This window comes from Poecilia mexicana, unplaced genomic scaffold (genome assembly GCF_051168715.1).
Source record: "Poecilia mexicana isolate PSO_F unplaced genomic scaffold, ASM5116871v1 scaffold_18, whole genome shotgun sequence".
In the NCBI taxonomy this organism is placed as follows: Eukaryota; Metazoa; Chordata; class Actinopteri; order Cyprinodontiformes; family Poeciliidae; genus Poecilia; species Poecilia mexicana.
Window position 1 is genome coordinate 1,441,935 of NW_028263387.1, and position 21,261 is coordinate 1,463,195.

At 41.0% G+C, this 21,261-nt stretch overlaps 1 protein-coding gene across 3 annotated transcripts in view; it reads right to left on the minus strand.

The window, feature by feature from the left end:
• The window catches only part of frem1a (Fras1 related extracellular matrix 1a), a 102,372-nt gene that overhangs the window by 61,215 nt on the left and 19,896 nt on the right, over positions 1-21,261 (minus strand). For all 3 annotated transcript variants that reach the window (XM_088015451.1, XM_088015449.1, XM_088015450.1), the window contains exons 7-22: positions 20,285-20,416; positions 19,797-20,141; positions 19,571-19,713; positions 18,849-19,045; positions 18,672-18,762; positions 18,424-18,591; positions 18,132-18,340; positions 13,755-13,848; positions 13,425-13,677; positions 12,477-12,680; positions 11,518-11,703; positions 11,236-11,432; positions 10,930-11,140; positions 10,473-10,617; positions 10,245-10,386; positions 8,264-8,459 (exon numbers count right to left, since the gene is read on the minus strand). In XM_088015451.1, the coding sequence (XP_087871577.1) occupies positions 8,264-8,459; positions 10,245-10,386; positions 10,473-10,617; positions 10,930-11,140; positions 11,236-11,432; positions 11,518-11,703; positions 12,477-12,680; positions 13,425-13,677; positions 13,755-13,848; positions 18,132-18,340; positions 18,424-18,591; positions 18,672-18,762; positions 18,849-19,045; positions 19,571-19,713; positions 19,797-20,141; positions 20,285-20,416 (2,913 nt within the window). The remainder of the gene's footprint in view (positions 1-8,263; positions 8,460-10,244; positions 10,387-10,472; positions 10,618-10,929; positions 11,141-11,235; positions 11,433-11,517; positions 11,704-12,476; positions 12,681-13,424; positions 13,678-13,754; positions 13,849-18,131; positions 18,341-18,423; positions 18,592-18,671; positions 18,763-18,848; positions 19,046-19,570; positions 19,714-19,796; positions 20,142-20,284; positions 20,417-21,261) is intronic.

Below are 21,261 nucleotides of genomic sequence, written 5' to 3' on the forward strand. Positions count from 1 at the left end.
TACAGTTATTCAAAGCTTATGAGAGCTTAAAGTAGATTCATCTAAATAAGTCCATGTTAAATTATATAACCAATTAAAGCTCCGCGGAGCCTCAAGCGGCCCTAGCAGCTAAGCGCCGCTCAGGCCTATAGCCACCGCAGGGGTTCCAGCACCGCCTCCCGCCAGCCACCGCTGACGCTCGCGCGCCTCTCCACCAGGCGATCCGCTTTGATGCCTTCGGCAGCGCTCCCTGGCGATGCACCCAAAATCTGGAGCAGATTGGGCCATGTAGAGAGGAGATACAGCTGTTTGGTTAACCTAGGGGGCACAGCGGAGTCAAATTACAATAAAACTCTATTGGGCTCCTTAGAGGTTCACAAGTGTCACTCATAAAAAGTCTGGTGTAAATCGGATGATGCGTTTGTGAATAAGAGACGATCTTATGCATATGGCGAGGGACTGCCATTTTTGCCACGCCCCCACGGGTCAGTAGAGTTCATCATGACAGAGTTCATCATCATGTCGTTTTATGTCAGTCTGCAAAGGATGAAACCCATATGAATTGGAGAGTAAAAGTAAGACATACAGTAGAAAAAACAGGTGACTTCCTGTCAGAAGTGGGCGGGGCTAAGGTGATGTCATCAATCGACCACCTAACTGTAATGAGGGCTGGTCTATAATGAGACATAGAAAGTCTGATGCAGCTGTGACCTTGTATGTGCATGTTATGTCACTTTAATGTTTCATGGCGAATAGTCAAAGTTTGGGACTTAGCCACGCCCACATGCTTTGACATACAAAAATTCCTGTGATAACTTTCCACCTTTAATGTCTCAACTCTCTGCTGACTGAGTTTGAAGTCTGTATCTCGAAAGCTGTAGGAGGAGATAGATCAGATGCGACGTCTATGAAAAACAGTAAATGGCGGATTTTGATCCAAAATGGCCGACTTCCTGTTGGGTTTGGACCATGGCTCCAAGAGACTTTTTTGTACATCCTGTTGAGATACACATGTCCACCAAGTTTCATAATTCTGAGATAAAGCATGGCTTGGGGCTGATCATTTAAAACATGCTAGGGGGTGCTGTTGAGACATTAGGCCACGCCCACCAAATATTGCACTGGATTCCTGTCCGGGGTTGGACAAAGATCCATCCTAGTGAGTTTGGTGCAGCTGGACCCAAAATTGTGGAATTCAGAGCCCAAAGTATGGGCACTTTCTGACAGGTCACTTTGCCACACTGCCACGCCCACCTGGTGCAACCTAGCCGGATGGGGTTGGAATCCAATACACACCCACATGTCTTCTGTCTCTGGACACAGTTTCATGTTGATGAGGTCAAAGGGGTCAGATAGCGACCGTTCAGAGTAAAACATGACACTTCCTGGTCTCAGGGGGCGTGGCCTAAGTGATGTAATCATTTGACCATTGGGTATTGTAGGGGACCCGATGATGATCAATCACTGATAGTTTGGTGCCTCTGTGATTTTTTTTGTAAAAGTTATAACCGTTTTGTGTTTCATGGCGAATCCATGAACTTTGACCCCAGGTAACCCCCCTTCAGGAAGGTCGAAAACCAAACCTTTGATAACTTTGGATCGGCCATGCCTTATGAACGATCTGACCGAGTTTGAAGCCGATCAATCGAAATCCCTAGGACAAGTTCGAAAAAATGCGAACCCTGTGAACGGCCAAAATCGGGTCAAAATCGGAACTTCAATCCAAAATGGCCGACATTCTGTGATACTTGCACTATGACATTAATTGTAAATTCTGAGTGTCTTGGGGAGCTCTACAAGTGTAACACGTTTCAAGTCTCTACGATGAAGCAAGTGAATAGGAAAGGGTCTTTTGAAAGTTGCTAGGTGGCGCCCTTGAGCCGTTTCGGTTGCGATTTTTGGGAGGACCTTAAAATACGTAATTTTTCACCGGGCTCTATGCCCCCGCCAAGTTTGGTGAGTTTTTGAATATGATAAAGCCCCCAAAAAGTCCCTAAAGAGGGTGGCAGAATCGTAATTAAAGCTCCGCGGAGCCTCAAGCGGCCCTCGCAGCCAAGCGCCGCTCAAGCCTATAGCCACCGCGGATGGTCCAGCACCGCCTCCCGCCGGCCACCGCCGACGCTCGCGCGCCGTCCTCCACGCGATCCGCTTTTATGCCTTCGGCAGCGTTCCCTGGCGATGCACCCAAAATCTGGAGCAGATTGGGCCATGTGGCAAGGAGATACAGCTCTTTGATTAGCATAGGGGGCGCAGTGGAGTCAAATTGCAATTAAAATCTATTGGGCTCCTTAGAGGTTCACAAGTGTCACTCATAAAAACTCTGGTGCAAATCGGATGATGCGTCTGTGAATAAGAGACGATCGTATGCATATGGCGAGGGACGGCCATTTGGCCACGCCCCCACCGGTCAGTAGGCATTGACAGAGTTCATCTTCATTTCATTTTATGTCAGTCTGCAAAGGATGAAACCCATATGAATTAGAGTGTAAATGTAAGACATACAGTAGAAAAAACAGGTGACTTCCTGTCGGAAGTGGGCGGGGCTAAGGTGATGTCATCAATCGACCACCTAACTGTGATGAGGTCTGGTCTATAATGAGACAGAAAGTCTGATGCAGCTGTGACCTTGTATGTGCATGTTATGTCACTTTGATGCTTAATGGTGAATAGTCAAAGTTCGGGACTAAGCCATGCCCACATGGTTTGACATACAAAAATTTCCGCGATAACTTCTGACCTTTAATGTCTCAACTCTCTGCTGACTGAGATACAGCTGTTTGATTAACCTAGGGGGCGCAGTGGAGTCAAATTGCAATTAAACTCTATTGGGCTCCTCAGAGGTTCACAAGTGTCACTCATAAAAAGTCTGGTGCAAATTGGATGATGCGTTTGTGAATAAGAGACGATCGTATGCATATGGCGAGGGACTGCCATTTTGCCACTCCCCCACGGGTCAGTAGGCATTGACAGAGTTCATCATCATCTCATGTTATGTCAGTCTGCACAGGGTTGGAATCCATGACACACCAACATGTTTTAGAGTGTAAAAGTAAGACATACAGTAGAAAAAACAGGTGACTTCCTGTCGGAAGTGGGCGGGGTTAAGGTGATGTCATCAATCGACCACCTAACTGTGATGAGGGCTGGTCTATAATGAGACATAGAAAGTCTGATGCAGCTCTGACCTGGCATTTGGAAGTTATTTCACATTCATGTTTCATGGTGAATAGTCAAAGTTTGGGACCTAGCCACGCCCACATGCTTTGACATACAAAAATTCCTGTGATAACCTCTGACCTTTAATGTCTCAAGTCTCTGCTTACTGAGATACAGCTGTTTGATTAACTTAGGGGGCACAGTGGAGTCAAATTACAATAAAACTCTTTTCGCCTCCTTAGAGGTTCACAAGCGTCACTCATAAAAAGTCTGGTGCAAATTGGATGATGCGTTTGTGAATAGGAGATGATCTTATGCATATGGCGAGGGACAGCCATTTTACCACGCCCCCACGGGTCAGTAGAGTTCATCATGACAGAGGTCATTATCATCTCATTTTATGTCAGTCTGCACAGGATGAAACGCATATGTCTTAGAGAGTAAAAGTCAGACATACAGTAGAAAAAACAGGTGACTTCCTGTCGGAAGTGCGCGGGGCTAAGGTGATGTCATCAATCGACCACCTAACTGTGATGAGGTCTGGTCTATAATGAGACAGAAAGTCTGATGCAGCTGTGACCTTGTATGTGCATGTTATGTCACTTTGATGCTTAATGGTGAATAGTCAAAGTTTGGGACTAAGCCATGCCCACATGGTTTGACATACAAAAATTCCCGCGATAACTTTTGACCTTTAATGTCTCAACTCTCTGCTGACTGAGATACAGCTGTTTGATTATCCTAGGGGGCGCAGTGGAGTCAAATTGCAATTAAACTGTATTGGGCTCCTTAGAGGTTCACAATTGTCACTCATAGAAAGTCTGGTGTAAATCGGATGATGTCTCTGTTTATAAGAGATGATCGTATGCATATGGCGAGGGACTGCCATTTGGCCACGCCCCCACGGGTCAGTATGCATATGACAGAGTTCATCTTCATTTCATTTTATGTCAGTCTGCAAAGGATGAAACCCATATGAATTAGAAAGTAAAAGTAAGACATACAGTAGAAAAAACAGGTGACTTCCTGTCGGAAGTGGGCGGGGCTAAGGTGATGTCATCAATCGACCACCTAACTGTGATGAGGTCTGGTCTATAATGAGACATAGAAAGTCTGATGCAGCTGTGACCTTGTGTGTGCATGTTATGTCACTTTAATGCTTAATGGTGAATAGTCAAAGTTTGGGACTTAGCCACGCCCACATTGTTTGACATACAAAAATTCCTGTGATAACTTTGGACCTTTAATGTCTCAACTCTCTGCTGACTGAGTTTGAAGTCTGTATCTCAAAAGCTGTAGGAGGAGATAGATCAGATGCAACGTCTATGAAAAAGAGGAAATGGCGGATTTTGATCCAAAATGCTCCAAGAGACTTTTTTGTAGGTCCTGACATTATACACATGTGTACCAAGTTTCATAATTGTAGGTGAAAGCATGGCTTGGGGCTGATCATTTGAAAATTTCTAGGGGGCGCTGTAGAGAAATTAGGCCACGCCCATCAACGACTGTTATGGATTCCTGTTCGGGGATGAATAAGGATGCATCGTAGTGAGTTTGGTGCAGCTGGGCTGAAACATGTGGACTCTAGAGCCAAACGTATGGCGGCGGCATTCCCTCTGCTTCGCCGCGCTGCCATGGCCACGCCCTCTACTGAAGACTCTTGGCACTTTAAAGCAAGTGAGACCAACATGTTATCTGTCATCCAACACAGAATCATCTTGATTAGGTAGAGAGAGCTATAGATGGAGCTTTATAAGTCAAAAAAAGGCACTTCCTGTTCTGAGGGGGCGGAGCTTAGATGACGTCAGACTATGACGACATAGGATCGTCAGGCATCCCACCAGGATCACTCATGTCAAGTTTGGTGCAGGTGGGCTCAAAATTGTGGAATCTACAGCCAAACGTATGGACACGGCGTTACAGGTCAGTTCACGCCCACCTGCTCCATCGAAACCAAACAGGGTTGGAATCCGCGACACACCAACATGTTTTCTGTCTTTGGACACAGTTTCATGTTGATTAGGTCAAAGGGGTCAGATAGCGACCGTTCAGAGTAAAACATGACACTTCCTTTTCTCAGGGTGCGTGGCCTACGTGACGTCATCATTTGACCATTGGGTATTGTAGGGGACCCGATGATGATCAATCACTGAAAGTTTGGTGCCTCTGTCAGTTTTTTTGTAAAAGTTATAACCCTTTTCTTTTTCATGGCGACTAGGTGAACTTTGACCCCAGGTAACTCCGCTTAGAAAAAAAAAAACGCAAACCTGTGATAACTTTGGATCGGCCATGCCTTATGAACGATCTGACCGAGTTTGAAGCCGATCGATCGAAATCCCTAGGACAAGTTCGATCAAATGCGAACCCTGTAAACGTCCAAAATCGGGTCAAAAAATTGGAACTTCAATCCAAAATGGCCGACATTCTGTGATACTTGCACTATGACATTAATTGTAAATTCTGGGTGTCTTGGGGAGCTCTACAAGTGTACCAAATTTCAAGTCTCTACGATAAAGTAAGTGAATAGGAAAGGGTCTTTTGAAATTTGCTAGGTGGCGCCCTTGAGCCGTTTCTGTTGCGATTTTTCCGGGGACATTAAAATACGTAAATTTTACACGGGCTCTGTGCCCCCGCCAATTTTGGTGAGTTTTTGAATATGATAAAGCCCCCAAAAAGCCAATTCATTTGGCACAAGAACTATAATAATAAACAGCACGATTACAATAAGCCTTCGCAGCGCTTAGCTGCTCGGGCCTAATAACATGATTAATTCTTTCAGAATTATTACAATTCAAAGAAATTAGTACCCTTAAAATTTCGCTGCACTTGAGAAATTGGTGTTCTTTTTATGTAAATCTGAGAGATTTAAATTTATTGTTGAATTCTTTTGAGTTCAGCCTTTGATGCTGTCACAGCTGGTGGGAGCTGATGTTGTTCATTGAAGTGGATGCCATATGGTTGTTTTAGAACAACAAAAGGACATTTCGGACATGATTGTACACAGGAATGTTCATTGTATAATTTCATGATTTTGAGAATTTGTAATAAAGAGACAGTTTGGGGAAGAAGATGGTGGTCGTTCCTTCATTCACTGAAGTTATTCATGTTTACAGGCTTTCAACTCAGAAGAAAGGAGAAGCGGAGACATCAATAAACATCATTTGTTTCAGTTGTTTCGACCCAGCTGAGACGTGTAACATACTCAACAAATTTCACTATTCTGGGTCCTGATGCACGCAAGTAGGAAGAAAAACAACAACTATGACAGACTATATGAGGATTAAGTTGTTAATATGCTGCTCTGATCGGACAACAACTTCAAATGTGTAAGCTATGCTCCAACAACGTTAGCCTCCATGTTTACTTCCGCAAACACTGAGCACTTCTTTTTATGGCAGTTGGGAGAACACTGAGAACGCTGACGCTATTGCGCCCTCTACTGCGCATGCGGGACACTTTCAGGTCGTTGCCCGTTCACACTATAGAACACATACAGATCGCATATGTTTGGCAGTGTGAATGGCCCCAGCAAAAAAAAAATCAAATTTGACAAAAAATCGGAATGGGCTCTTTGCACCTAAGGCGTTGACGTCACATCTCCAGGAGCTAATGCGGCTCACTTTTTTCCGCTTTGAGTTACCATGACTGGTAGAAAAGACTAAGTCGTATTTCAGATGCAAAAAAACAATACTATTAACATTGTTGTCTTCCTAATATAATGGGCTTTTAAGTTTTCGTTAATTTCCAAGCGATCCTGAATTAAGAAGATGGCTTGTAAATATCTGTCGCTACCAGCTAACGCCGAACAGCAAAGTTTGCAGCCTTCACTTCACTCCGGATCAGCCTAAAACTACCGGGGATACGGATGGTAAATAAAAGAGCCTCCCTGAGTTATTTCCATGGAATCACTTCTATATTCAGCCTGAAAGAGTTTATGGGAACGAGAGAGCAGACCAGAGCCAGACAGCCGAGCAACTGATCCGCCTGTACATACTGCTGTAAACACCGTCCTATCTGAGCTCTTCACAAGAAACATGCAAAGGTAATAAAACGAAATAACACGGAGACATGAAGCAACACGGTCATATTTTTCTAAAAGCAGCAACTTTGAACCTGAACAGCTGAAGCAGATCTCTGACACCAGAGCTGCGCTACTGTTAAGCTAAGAGGCTTGTTGTGCTTCGTCAGGCTTCGGAAGTAAAAAGCCCGAACCGTAACCTCCCCGTTAGTCTGTGACATTAACGACAATAAACACACATAATATACTTGAAAATAAGATAAATACATTGTCCGTTAGAATGTTTAGATACTTAAATAGCACATTTTACAAGAACAATGTTCGAGAATATTGCCTACTAGCATAAGCTAACGTTAATGTTAGCCACAAAGTTTAAGTAAAACTCACCTTCGTGTCAGTGAATGTATAACGAGGCGAACATCTTAAAACCTTCCTCCAGCTGACTTGTTGGGGCTTCGGATCGATGTACAAACCAAGGTTTGTACATCGTGCTTGCAGTGCCAAGCACTGCAAGCACCTAATGTAAATGATATTTGTATTGGATCGGAAACAATCGAGCCGCTTTACCCCGAACGCGGAAGCTGAGGTGCAAAGAGCCCATTGGGTCACTTCAGGCTGCAGTGTGAATGCAGCCTAAGTGTGAGCGTGAGAAGAAGTTTTGAGTACAAGCGTTACAAGTTCTGAGAACAAAGACATGAAGTTCTGCTTTCAAAATGAAAATGTAAGCAAAAGTGTTAAAAGTTTTCAGAACAAAAGACATGAAATGTTGTTTTCAGACTGAAAACGTGTGCTCTTGGATTATGGCAGGAAAATTCCCCCAATAGGAAGGAGGTTTGCTGCATCACAGAAACTCTCCAGGTCATTCATGACTGTGACCATTTGATGATAGTTAATATGACTCTGGTCTGCATAGCTCTTCTGCCTGTCCAGTTGAATAAACAAACTGCATACCATAAAATGTATCCTAATTATTATGACATCTCCTTCTAGGATGACTTCTTAAACACTATTGTAGCTGCGATGCTCATGTATACTGGCAGCCAGAGGAACATCAATAGAAACGAATTTCATCTCAACCCATGTCAAGAATGTAAGACTAAATTCCATCACCTTTCTCCAGCTCTTTGACAAAAATCTGAAAGCGCTGTGGTGGTGATTGATTCTTTCCATCCATCAGGTGGAAAACAAAGAAGTCCTGTGTTTTAATAGCGTGATGGCCAGTGTGTTTGTAACGTAGCAGGTTCATGTCCACCATGTCCTGGGTACATCTCCTCCCAGGTGTAAGTGTCACCCACTTATTGGCTTCCTAAAACAGACATAAGTAGTGAGAATCAAGGGCCCTTCAGTTGATCTCTTACCCGCAGTGCAGGACTTATTATTAGACTGTCAATAAATATACAATTCCAAAAGTATACAGTTTTTATATGTTTATTTAACAGGGTAGATACAAAAGCAATCAGTGAATCATGTAAGGTTTTTTAAACTCCCAACGCAAATTTGTGATTTGTGTTAGAGATTTTTTGGTTAAAAATTATTCTTAGGTTATTACAAATATCTTCTTTTAACGGCAAAATAAATGCACTTTTTTGTGTTGTGTTTTTTTGGAAAAACACAACATAAAAAAAACACGCTGCAGGCTGACAGATGCTGGACATTGTACCAGTTACTGTTAGTCCTTCTCCAATATAAACAAAAGTCTGAATTCAATCACCAGCATTTAGTCCTTCAGCTCTGGAGAGGATTGGTAATGAGTCATTCATTTGATTCAGGTTTGTTTGAGAACGGATGGAAATTTGGTTCATATTGTTTTATTCTTCTAAAACAGTACACCATGTTTCAAATTATTATGCAAATTGGATTTAAGTGTCATAAAGATAAAATTTTTTGTTGTGCTATTAAATTTATAGATGGTATTGTGTGTCAGGGGTCTTTGAATCACTATAACTAATTTCAGAGAGCTGGGTTGATTAGTTTGTCTGGTGAGCTCAATTAAAGGAAATCTAAATAAGAAGGATGTTCCACATTATTAAGCAGGCCACAGGTTTCCAGCAATATTGGAAAGAAAAAGGATCTCTCTGCTGATGAAAATTATGAGATAGTGTAGTGCCATATGACAAGGTATGAAGGCCACCACGTCCCAACACGGCTGTGATGTCAGCAAGGAGGTGGTGGAGTCATTTTTTTGGGCCGAAATCATGGGGAGAGAGCTGGTTGGCCCCTTCAGAGTCCCCGAAGGTGTGAAAATGACCTCAGCAATGTATATGGACTTTCGGACTGATCACTTTCTTTCATGGTTCAAAAGGAAGAGCCGTACCTTCAGTAGCAAAATCATATTCATGCATGACAATGCATGCTGCAAGTAATACCACTGTGTCATTCCTTGCAGCATGACCCCTTTTATTGGGCATAAAAGGGGAGAAACTCATGATGTGGTCACCATCCTCCTCTGACCTCAACCCTATTGAGAACCTTTGGAGTATCCTCAAGCAGAAGATCTAATGGTTCATATCAAGATGCAATTCATATCTAAACAACTGCTCTGGGAAGGTATTCTGACATCCTGGAAAGAAAGCAGAAACTATCCACAAACTCACACGTTCAATGGATGTAAGAATTGTGCAGGTGATATCAAAGAAGGGGTCCTATGTTAACATGTAACTCGGTGTGTTAAGATGTTTTACATTGAAATAACTTTTGATTTTAGTACCTGTGACCACTTAATGCTGCACATTCAAAGAGTGACCGTTTGCAGTTCTTTATAATCCAAAAGATGTTTATAAAATCTGCTGTGCAATAATAATTTGGAACAGTGCAGTTTGAGTTTTTTTATTTTTGAAAAAATACTGTTCTCATTGGGAGGTTTGTTCAGTAAAATTTGCTTCATACTGTAATAGTTCATGACTTGAAAATTATACTGACCATCATTTGCATTGACCATTTAAGAAAATCTGAGAAAATATCACTTGCATAATAATTTGGAACATGGTGTAGATACAAATACCACTTTTAGAACCTTTATGTCTGAACATCTGTGTTACATGCTACCAAACATCGGCAATACATGTTTGAAATGTTCCATCACTGCACTAACCTGAAGTTGAAGTATTCCTTGGGTTGGAACATGCTCAAAAATGTACATGATTTCTGTGGAGGGTGTATCTTTGTCCTTTGCAAACAATGTAATGCTGGATATAACTTTGGCTTCTCCTGGTTCCACCTCCAGTCCATTGTTCCTGCAGCCCACATTGTCACGTTTCCTCTCAACAATCACATGGAAACTGACTTTAAACAAGAACTCTAGACAATATGTTTATCAAACCTGAACACATGAGGCTCTTCGTCATTCACTGGCACCACTTCAACCATCACCTGTCTTTGGAGCTTATGTTTGCCATCTGTCAGCTGAATTATAAAACTGTCTTTCATGGTTTCACTGTCGTCATGCAGATACACTAGATCCAAACCTGGCATAAGATTGGGACACAAAATTAATATGATAGAAAGAAAGAGAGAGAGAACAAGACTTTTAGTTGATAACAGGAAGGCTACACTCACAAATAGTAAGCTGTTCTGTTAAAGCAGATAATGAAAATGCAGGATTTAGAAATGGGGGCAGCTCTTTAAAAATCTCAGAATTAAGTGCAACCATTCTCTGCAGAATGCACGGGGTGACTTGTGCTTTAGAAATGGCCAGCTACGCTATACATGACAGTTGCTATTATAATATATATTTATAACTTATTATTATTATTATACATAATTTATATAAAATGTACCATTTTTAACATCTGTCATAGTAAAGTCAACCACAGGAGACCATAGGTTGGGTTCCTGTCTCTTAGAGATTGGGTTTCCAGTCCTGTGACAGATGACGCTGCCATGGCGAGGAGGTCTGACCACAGAGAAAAGCAGGGGATTCTCGGGGATGTCCAGGTCCATTGCATGGAACACTGATGAGTCCAGGTGCTTTATTTCTCCCTCTTGTACCTTAGGACACAACAAATCAAACAGTCAACTTATTCTTGCCACATCTTGTAAAACTCTAATGGGATGAAGAAGGAGATGTTTGGGGGTGAACTTACTGTGATATTGTGTGCCACAAATTCTGGGATTTCATCATTTGTTGGGTTAATTATGATATAGAAAGGGATGTTAGCAGAATTATGCTTGCCATCTGAGACACAAAGCATGAGCTGGTCAGCTGTGGGCTCCATCTTCTGGTGTCTGGACTGTACATAGTTTATATGACCCTCAGTGATGTCCTTGTAGAGAAAATAAGCTGGAGAAAAGGAGACAACACCAAACAAATGAAACTGCTTAATTTCCCTGTATTTCCAATAAACTTTTGGTATTATGATACTTACCTGTGCTTATGCCTGTGTTGCTTTTCTCAAAGCCAGGACTAGGGAGGACATTTTCTATGTAACCAAACTGGGGAGGAGAAATCAGCCTGACAACAAGCTTGTCTAGGACTGTGTCCATGTCAGAGACCTTCAAATGAGCAGCAGTTATAAGGGAAGTCCCACCTTCATCCACTGTAAAAATGTCACCTGGAACCACCAAAAAACAGTTCATGTCATTCTACTGCAAGTAATAAATATGTTGCTTACATATTTACTGTTTCATACAATCGCAAACACAAGCCCCCCCTAAAAACTCAAATCCCATGCAAAAAAACTTGGGGCCTCATGTACAGTATAAAAGAGTGAGAAATTTTCACACAAACAAATTGGCATACGGGCACATTTAGAAAAGTGCAGAGTACAAAAAACTTCAGATGTATAAAGCCGTGCGTACGCACAGACCTGCGCACCTTTCCTTTATAAATTCCAATTTGCGGGAAACAGAGTGCAGCTGCTGGTCCACCCTGTCACCACCCTTAAATACATATGTTAATTAGTATAAATACCCAGAAGACTGCCACAATAACCATGGCTTGCAGCAGGATAAGTATTTATACTTATATATATATATATATATATATTTATATATTTATATATACACTTTTTTGAAGGTGCTTTCAGGGCACATAAGGTCACTTCACAAAAAATAAAAATAATAAATCACTAAAATACACTCACCTAAATACACTAAATAAATTTTAGTGTATTTAGGTGAGCTTTGGCGCCTTCTAGTTTGTTATTGCCCCCCATAAAAATTTGAGTGGCTGCCACACATTTTCACAGCAGGTAAAAACGCTTGCGTATATTTACGCAAACTTTAACGCCACATTCATTTTTATACATGCCAACTTGTGCATATAATATGGCCTTTTTTGTGCGTCTGCACACTTCATACATCAGGCCCCTGGTTTTCAGCCCACCTGTTGCCAAGGAAGGAGGCTGACTGTCAACAGGAAACACTGTGATGTGGAGGTCATAGACAGGAAGACTGTTCCGTCGCTGAGTGCTGCCTTTGTTCCTGGTGGGAGTTTCCCCACCGCAGCATAAAGCTGATGTTTTTATTTCTTCATCAGAAATGACAAATGTGATGGTGTCATGTAGAGGAGATACTCCAATCTCCAATCCTAAAAGAATCAGAAAAAACAGTTTAAGACTGAACTCCAGATGTGCTGTATCTGTGGACTGTGCATTTGTAAATAATTGTTTTGTGCATATATTGAATCATCCTGTGCACATGTGAATTGTCTTGTCCATTTGTGAATCTCGTTCTGTGCATTTGTGAATATTGAGGCTGTTTCAACTCCACAGATCTGCCACACCAAATCCAATAAAACACAATGAAGTTGGTGATTGTAATGAGATCTGTTTATAACCTGATCAAATGCTGGGTATAAATAAAAAATGTCTGAAACTGTTTTTAATATTTTTAATTTATATAATATTAAATAATTAGATTTATTCTTTCATATATCAGTATTCATGGAAATGTTTTGCCAGATTATTGACAAGTGATCTTACTTTTTATAGGTATATGTTTAAGTAAAATGAACATCGTTCTTTTATTCTATGAACTACTGACATGTCTCTGAATTCCGAGCAAAAATTGAGTATTTATTTGCAAAAAATTAGAAATGGTAAAAAATAACAAAAAAGATGCAGTGCCTCAGACCATTAACATTACTAAGAGGTTAGTAATCAATATTCAGTGGAATAGTCATTAGGTTTTCAATGGGGTTCAGTTCAGTGGTCTCTTATTTTTTTTCCAGAGCTTTATATCCTGTGAGCCTGGCGAGTTCTCCATCATTATGGGGAACTCACCAAGTTCCCCATAATGATGAAGGTAAACAAACACACAGATGTTTGTTTACCTGTGTGTCTGTAAGCGATGAGGCCTGCTGTGATGTCTGATTGGACGAATCGATCTACAACAACAGCGTTTCGCAGAACCACCCCATGGTAAGGCTGCCGGGCAATAAGAAACCCAAGGCTGCTGTTGTCACTATCAGCATCAGTGGCAAAGATGTACTCTGAAGTGATGATTATTTCTTCTCCTTCTGGACACCTGAGAACTGGTTTCAAAGTAGTAGCCATCACTGGGAGCTCATCATTTATGGGCGTTACCTACAGACAGCAATGTATCCAGATTAATAGGTAGGATTTACATATTTATTACATATTTTCTGAGATTGTGCAGTTACCTTTACAGGCAGAACAAAACTGACTGAATTAATGTTGTCTGTTGCAGTGAGAACTATGGTATCTTCTGTAGTTTCTGAGCCATCATGATTGTACCTGTAAGAGCAAATGACCAGAGTAATGGTTTAAATATCATACGCCAAAGGTTTTCTTGGATAATTTTGGAAGAAAAAAAAAACATGGTTATTAACACTACACACAACAAGGTTGTGAAAAAGTTTGCAGGTATCTTCTTTTTTTGTCACAGTTAAATGTTTCAGATCAAAGATGAACTGAGTAAATACAAAAAGCTGTTTTTAAAATATGAATTTTTCTCATCTTCCAACATAAAAAGTGCAGACATTGCTGCACTTTCTTCACCAGGCCAGAGGTTTGGAGGGACTAGGTCAAAGTCTCAGTAACCTGTATCCCCAGGAATTTGATGTTCCTGACCTGTTCCACTGTGGCATCATTGATGAGGAGGGGTGTGTGACTTGGCTGATTTTTCTTGAAATCAACAACAATTTATTTTGTTTTGTTGACATTCAGGATTAGATGGTTTACATCACATCAGTTCACCAGATGTTTCACCTCCTCTCTGTAGGCCAGTTCGTTGTTGTCCTTGATGACACCTACTACTGTTGTATTGTCCGCATACTTAATGATGTGGTTCGTACTGAACCTGGCTTGGCAGTCCTGGGTCATCAGGGTGAAGAGCAGTGGGCTCAGTATGCAGTGCTGGGGGGAGCCAAGGCTGAGGGAGATGACCCTTGAAGCATTTTTACCAACCCTGACAGACGGGTCCGTCTGTGAGGAAATCCAGCAGCCAGTTACAGAGGGGGATGTTGAGACCAAGGGGAGCTAGTTTGCTCAGCAGATGCTGGGGGATGATTGTGTTGAATGCTGAGCTGAAGTCCAGAAACAGCATTCGCACATGACCATTCTCCTCCTCCAGATGATTCAGGCTCAGGTGCAGTGTGGTGGAAACAGCCTTTTGTCATCCAGGGTTTCTGATTTGCCCTTGTGGTGATGAGCTTGGGCTTAGAAACGTCCTCCATATACTTCAGGATGTATGCGGACACTGATTTGGCATATTCCTCAACACTGGTGTGATTGTTTGCAGTTACAGCTTCCCTGAATACATCCCAGTCTGTGCATTTAAAACAGTCGTGTAATGCTGACATGGATCCTGCAGGCCAGACTGTCACCAGCTTCTCAATGGGTTTTCCTCTGATGAGCAGGAGCTTATATGCAGGAATTAACATTACAGAAAGATGGTCAGATGAGCCAATGGGGAGGCATGGTGCTGCCTTGAATGCTGCCTTAATATTTGTGTAGGCTCTATCCAGTGTATTTGAGCCAGGCACGTGCAGAGGGTGGGGCTGGGGGTGCTTGAGCACCTGCCCTTTTTGCTCCTTGCCCCAAAGTGCCCTTTTGGTAATTTTTTTTTTTTGGTATTATTATTTTCAAAGCCCTCTTCTGACACATAATAACATGTACTAAAATTATTTTTTTGTTTTGTTTTGTTTTTTTGTACAACATAATAAGCCGGTCACCTTGTTACCTTTGACCTTTTGCCCGTGACACATGACGCAGTTGCCTCTCACGCAGTGAGGTAAAGCGGCTAACTGCGGATCTCAACGTAGAGAACGTTCCAGATTACAGAACAGTTTTTGGTGAATTAAAAAAACACTTTTGGTGAATAAAGTGGAGTAGACTTGCTACTTGTCAGATGACGGAAAACATTGAACGTATCGTTTCTGCTTCAGCGGTTTAAGCAGAGAGGTAATGAAATACAACAGACACTGACAGGCCTCTGCGTCTGCTTTTCTCTGAAGAACTACTGAGCGGGAGGAGACAGCCAGGTGAGGAAAAACTGTTCTTATCTATCGATTCAGTATTTTTATCATACAGACATTAGGCTGTTGTTGTTGTGCTATTAGCTAACTGCTAGCTAACAACTTTGCTAGCAAAGCTAGATAACTAAAAAGCTTCTTCCCTGTGTATGAGGCACATCGCCCGTCCAAAACCAATCATCTCCATAATGAATATATGTCCGATCTTCTAATTTCCTTTGCTGCATAATGTACATTGCATTTATTCTAGTGTTAGGTAAATGTATCTTGAAGAAGAATAGCACTTACATAAAAGTTCAACAAGGATATTCATTTAGAATTAAAAATAACTCACCCTGAATTACCATGATAGATATAATGTGTGTCATTAATGAAGAGGAAAAAACTCAACCCAGACTTTAAGTTTAGGGTCTGGTTCACAGAGTATGTAGTTAATGGGAAAAAATAAACTAACCTCAGTTAAGTAAAATAAAATTGTAATCAAAACTTTTGGAATTGTAATGATTCCTTTTTAAAAAACAAATTGTTTTGTTTAAAAAACTTTTTAAAAATTAAATAACTAATGTTTGTCTTGTGAACATAAAAAGTTATTTGCCAAACATAAACTTTTCTTTGCACACACCAGAAATCATTTGTTGCGATTTTGGGTCTTGCCCATGACTTCAAGCAAAACTTTGAGTGAAACAAAAACTTAGAATATCAAGAAAATATTTCTGACATGCACAAATAAGTTTGTTTAGCAAAACAAATTCACTTCATGAGACAAATGTGTGATTTAAATGTTTAAAAAAGTTTTAAGCAAAACTCAGTAGGCTTTTCCCATAGTGACATGCATTAACAATTCAATTTTTGCTTTTGTTTTTTTTTTCTTTTTTTTTCTGCAGTTCCACCTTAAAGTTTGATGCAGCTCTGCTTTCCTGAATGGACCATCTTCATCTCCACTGCAGTAAACAGGCAGCTCTTTTTTTATAGATTACAGTCACTAAAAGGTTGCATTGTGCCCTTGTTTATATTTTTAATAGTGTAATTCTGTAAAGACAAAATATGTAAATCAGAACTAAACCTCCAGCTCTGATTTACATATCTTGCTAAATTGCGGGTTTGAATATTGCAATACTTTCCTATAACAAAATAGACCTGCAGAAAGAAATTACTAATAAAATATCTTGCATATGCATAGTTGTATGCTCTGTATAGAGATTTACCTTAGCTTTGATTGTATATTTCACAATTTTGTAATTTATCATTGTTTATTAAACTCTGAAAGCTGTGTGGCTTTGTTAATATGCTGTCCTAGAATGCGGTAAGATGTGCTCTTTTTGGGTTTTTTTGTGTTTTTTTTTGAGCACCTGCCCCTTTAGTGGTCTCTGCACGGCCCTTATTTGAGCCTCTAGTTGCAAAGTTCACATCCTAATGGAAAATGAGGGAGAACTGTCTTCACTGGCCTGATTGAAGCCTCCAGAAACAATGAAAACACCCTCTGAATGTGCAAGTCACTGATGGAGCTGTAGAGCACACTCTGAGCCTCCTTAACGTTGGCACTAGGAGGGATATAAACAGCAGTGATGATGATGATGCTAAATTCCCTAGGCATATGAAGGGTCTGCATTTCATGGTCAAAAACTCAATGTCTGGAAAGCCATGAGATGAGACCACCTTGGCATTAATGTACCAGCTGTTATTAATGTAGATGCACCCCTTCTGGTTTTACCACTGAGTGCTCTTCTCCTATCCAAATGGAATATTATCATTCCCACAAGATTGACAGTGTTATTGGAAATAGAGGAGTTTAGCCATGTTTGAGTTAGAATTATGGCACAGCAGTTACTCATCTCACGATTTGATGTTATATCCAGCTTTAAGTAGTCCATTTTGTTCTCCAGAGACAGAATGTTAGCGAGCAAGATAGATAAGAGCGGTGTTTTCCAAGGGTTACACTTTAGCTTCGCTGTTAGTCCCTCCCGGCTGCCACGCTTGTGCTTCCTTTCACAGCGCCTCCGTCTCCTCCAGGTACGGCGGTGGCTGGTGGTGGCATTCACTGTTTCATTGGTCACTGGGTCTGGCTGGCATAACAGTCCAAGGCTGTCCAGAGTTTCCAGAATTTCAGTGTCCACTGTCAGTATATGTGCAGTTTTAACCCTTGTGCGTGTGAGGACTGAGGCAAACGTATGAGGACCAAGGCAAATGATACAAGTGATACGGGTGTGGGGTCGGTTGGACCTCATTTGTAAACACAAGGGTTAAGATAAACTGAAGATCATATATTTACCCTGCCATTATTATGCCGGAGGTTTTCTGTTGTAGTAGCCGGTATAAATGTCTTTTCATGCCTAATGAATGTCATCATTCACAACATTTCTATGTGCTGGTTGGCCCAGTTAAAATGCAACTGGAGAAATTTAGCTCAATGGGAGAAATCCCAGTACTGAAGGAGATGAGAATAGAGCGAAACTCTGTGGAAGAGCAATGACCCGGCTATCTTGACGAGTACCTCCTATACAATTTCAAATAAATTGAATGTTGGAATCAAGCAGGATGTCTGACCTAACTTTACGCCTCATCAGGTCTTGCAGAGTAAAGTTCTGTCCTAGTGTAAGTGGATCACCACCAAGGTAAAGAAGCCCCCTTTTTGGTTCCCTTTGAAGCTCCAGATGCAAGGCTTCTGGTACAGAGTCAACGTCTGAGAGCTGCAAGTGTTCTGGGCCCAAGAAGTGTTCCCCTCCCTCATCCACAGTCAAAGGTTTGGTAACAACCTGAAACAGAAGTTATTCACATTTACTTAAGTCCACTTTTCCACATAGGGCTGAGTCAGGAATGAGATAGCTGTTGATTTCACCTGTGGTGGCTGATTGTCCACTGGCACTAGAGTAATATTAAAACAGAGCCCAGTTACTGTTTTGCCCAGATGGTTTGTCAAAGATAGAATAAACTGGATATGCCGAGGATAAGGGCCAATGTCCATGATGGGAGGCATGTAAGCCACTTTCATGAAGTTCACTGCATGCTAGAAAGAGTATACGATTATAAGAGAAAAAAGTAGATGGCACATGCACTGATGAAATTGCTAAGAAGATAATGATTTACTTGTGTGAAGAGTCTGAGAACTGGTGTGTTGGAGTCTTTAGTAAATTTGGGTACGCTGTCGACCAGGAATAACCTCCCTGCATCTGGACTACTGTTAATTAAGAGAACAATCCCGTCTGAATATTTCACACAGGATGCTTTCTGTTGATATATTTGTGAAGGTGAACATATATTAACCTGTAATGATCAGTGTAGAAGGGTGGAGTTGTTACTGTGTATGTAAGCTCACTGTCTGGTGACTCTTGGTCTACAAAGTGAAGCTGTTGCCGTGTTATATGGGCCACTTGTGTTTCTTTGATCACAAGATATCGAGTGGAACCAGGAACCTCCTTTAGTGGTTGGTCTGGAACTGATTCTATGTGCACCACTATCACCTAAAGGCAGAGATCACATTGTCAGCTACAAAATATAAATTAATACAGTAACATTGTTTAAAAACAGAAATATTCTGAAGAAAGTTACATTTCACAATTCGCTAGACTACTGATTGAGCCAAAGTACAGTCCAGCTTATTTGGCCTTACTTAATCATGGTCATTTACAAATTAGCAATCCATTCCTATTGATAACATGTGCTATACTTTAAAATTTTGCCCTTAGTTCTAAATGTATGGCTGCATGGCTGTCTTGTGTGCTGTCCTGTAATGGACTGGTAATATGTCCATGGTGTACCCCACCACTTCCCCAATGACCTTACAAGGACAAGTAGACCTAGGCAAAGGATGGATAAAATAGAATATTTTGTATTTGTCCATCAATGTGGAAAGTCTATGAAACTCATGTTTCTATGAACCTGAGACTGAGAACTTGCACAGTAATATTAAATGTATTGACTGCTTATCTAGACACTAGATAACCACAGTACCAGTGTGTCAAAGATGCCTTACTGTTGTTACTCACTTGAGGTTCTGAAAAGTTAGGAGGATCGTGGAAATCAGACAGCACAACCTCGAATGAGTCATCAGTCACCTCGTTCCCAAGGTGTCTGTAGTACATAATGGACTGTGAAAGATCCTTCTGGAGGAAGTGGCTGACAGGGTAGCCTGAATAAAAACCAAAACAAATGTGACATTAATAAGATTAATAAGTCATGAGAACAGAAAAGAAAATTGTCTGTTTTTCTGACCTGACAGCCCTGGTCCTGGGATTTTCATGACCTCTCCTGCCTGTGGGAGACGAGTAATGTTAAAGAGGATATTGTCATCACTGGAGTCCATGTCTGAAGCCTTGAGAGTGGAACCTCTGAGCAGGGTCGTCTGGCCCTCTGAGACCTTGACCAGCATGTTAGTTATGAGGAAAGGAGGGCTGTCATCTTTGGGAAGAATCTTAATGGGGAACTTATGTCGGGTCTGATGGTGGCCATCGGTGATTCGGAAAATGATGAAGTCCTTTGTGGAGTCACTGTCGTCATGGTGATAACAGACAACACCTGCTCTTATGTCATTGATAGTAAACATGAAGCCCTTTCCTCCTGGAATTTACATCAAATAAACAGATAACAATGGTGAATACATTTCAACAGTAATACTTTAGTGTTCCCTTTAATTTTGTGAGCAGTGTATATATTTTATACTGCCGAATGTAATTGTGTCTTTGTTTTTGCTGTGTTAGTACCTCTTACAGTTAGGTGTCCATGCTGGAGACCATCGACAATGACGACACGAACAATATTCGGGTTGTCATTATCCACGATTTGCAATTGGTCCCACATTATAGGACGAGACTGACCCTCCAGCAGAGTAAGACCTGCTCCAGAGAATATGATTGTCAAACTTGGAATTTTCAAGTTGCATACTGTAACACTAAAGCAGGAATTTTAATTTGTTGGCACCTTCCTCACTATTCCTAACGCCTCCATAGAAGGACAACAGAAAATCGATCTTATAAACATGTAATTACTAAAATCACGATACCCTCACTGTGTATCCCTCTGAAAAATGAACCAATTTAAATAAAGAAATCCCTCCACGGGTGATACCATGATAGAGAGTGTTCATTTTATACCGTTAACACCGGAGCTGTAAGTGGTCCGGTATGAAATGGGTGTGATAGAACAACACAGCACTTTTAAATTTCAATAATCGGAATACCGAAATTGTTTCCGTTGTTTTAAAAGTTTTATGTCAGTCTGCCTTTTCCCCATCGATACGTTTCCCGAACGCTGCGTACCATAGAGAGTAAAAAAACAAAAACGACTCGCACATTTCGCAAAACTCTGAAACAGGAGAAGCTGGACATAAAACGGAGCAACGAACTAGATGTGAATTATGGCATAAAAACAGAGAATCCGACGCTGAACAGTGAAAAATCAACACATGATGTGAAACATGACGATTAGGCGGCGCAGCAGGTGATGAGTAAAGATTAATGATGGTCAATAAATGATCAAATAAATCTAACAACAGGAAAGAGACTAAAGTGGACATAGCAATAAACCAAGAGAGAATAATAATAATCAAAGGAAACTAAATGGAAATGAATGAAGAACAAAATGCAAGAATAAACTGGCAACATATTTCGAGCAATACTTTTATAAAGAGGACTGTATGGCAAGAATAAACACACTATTTCCAGATAAAAGGTAAAATAAT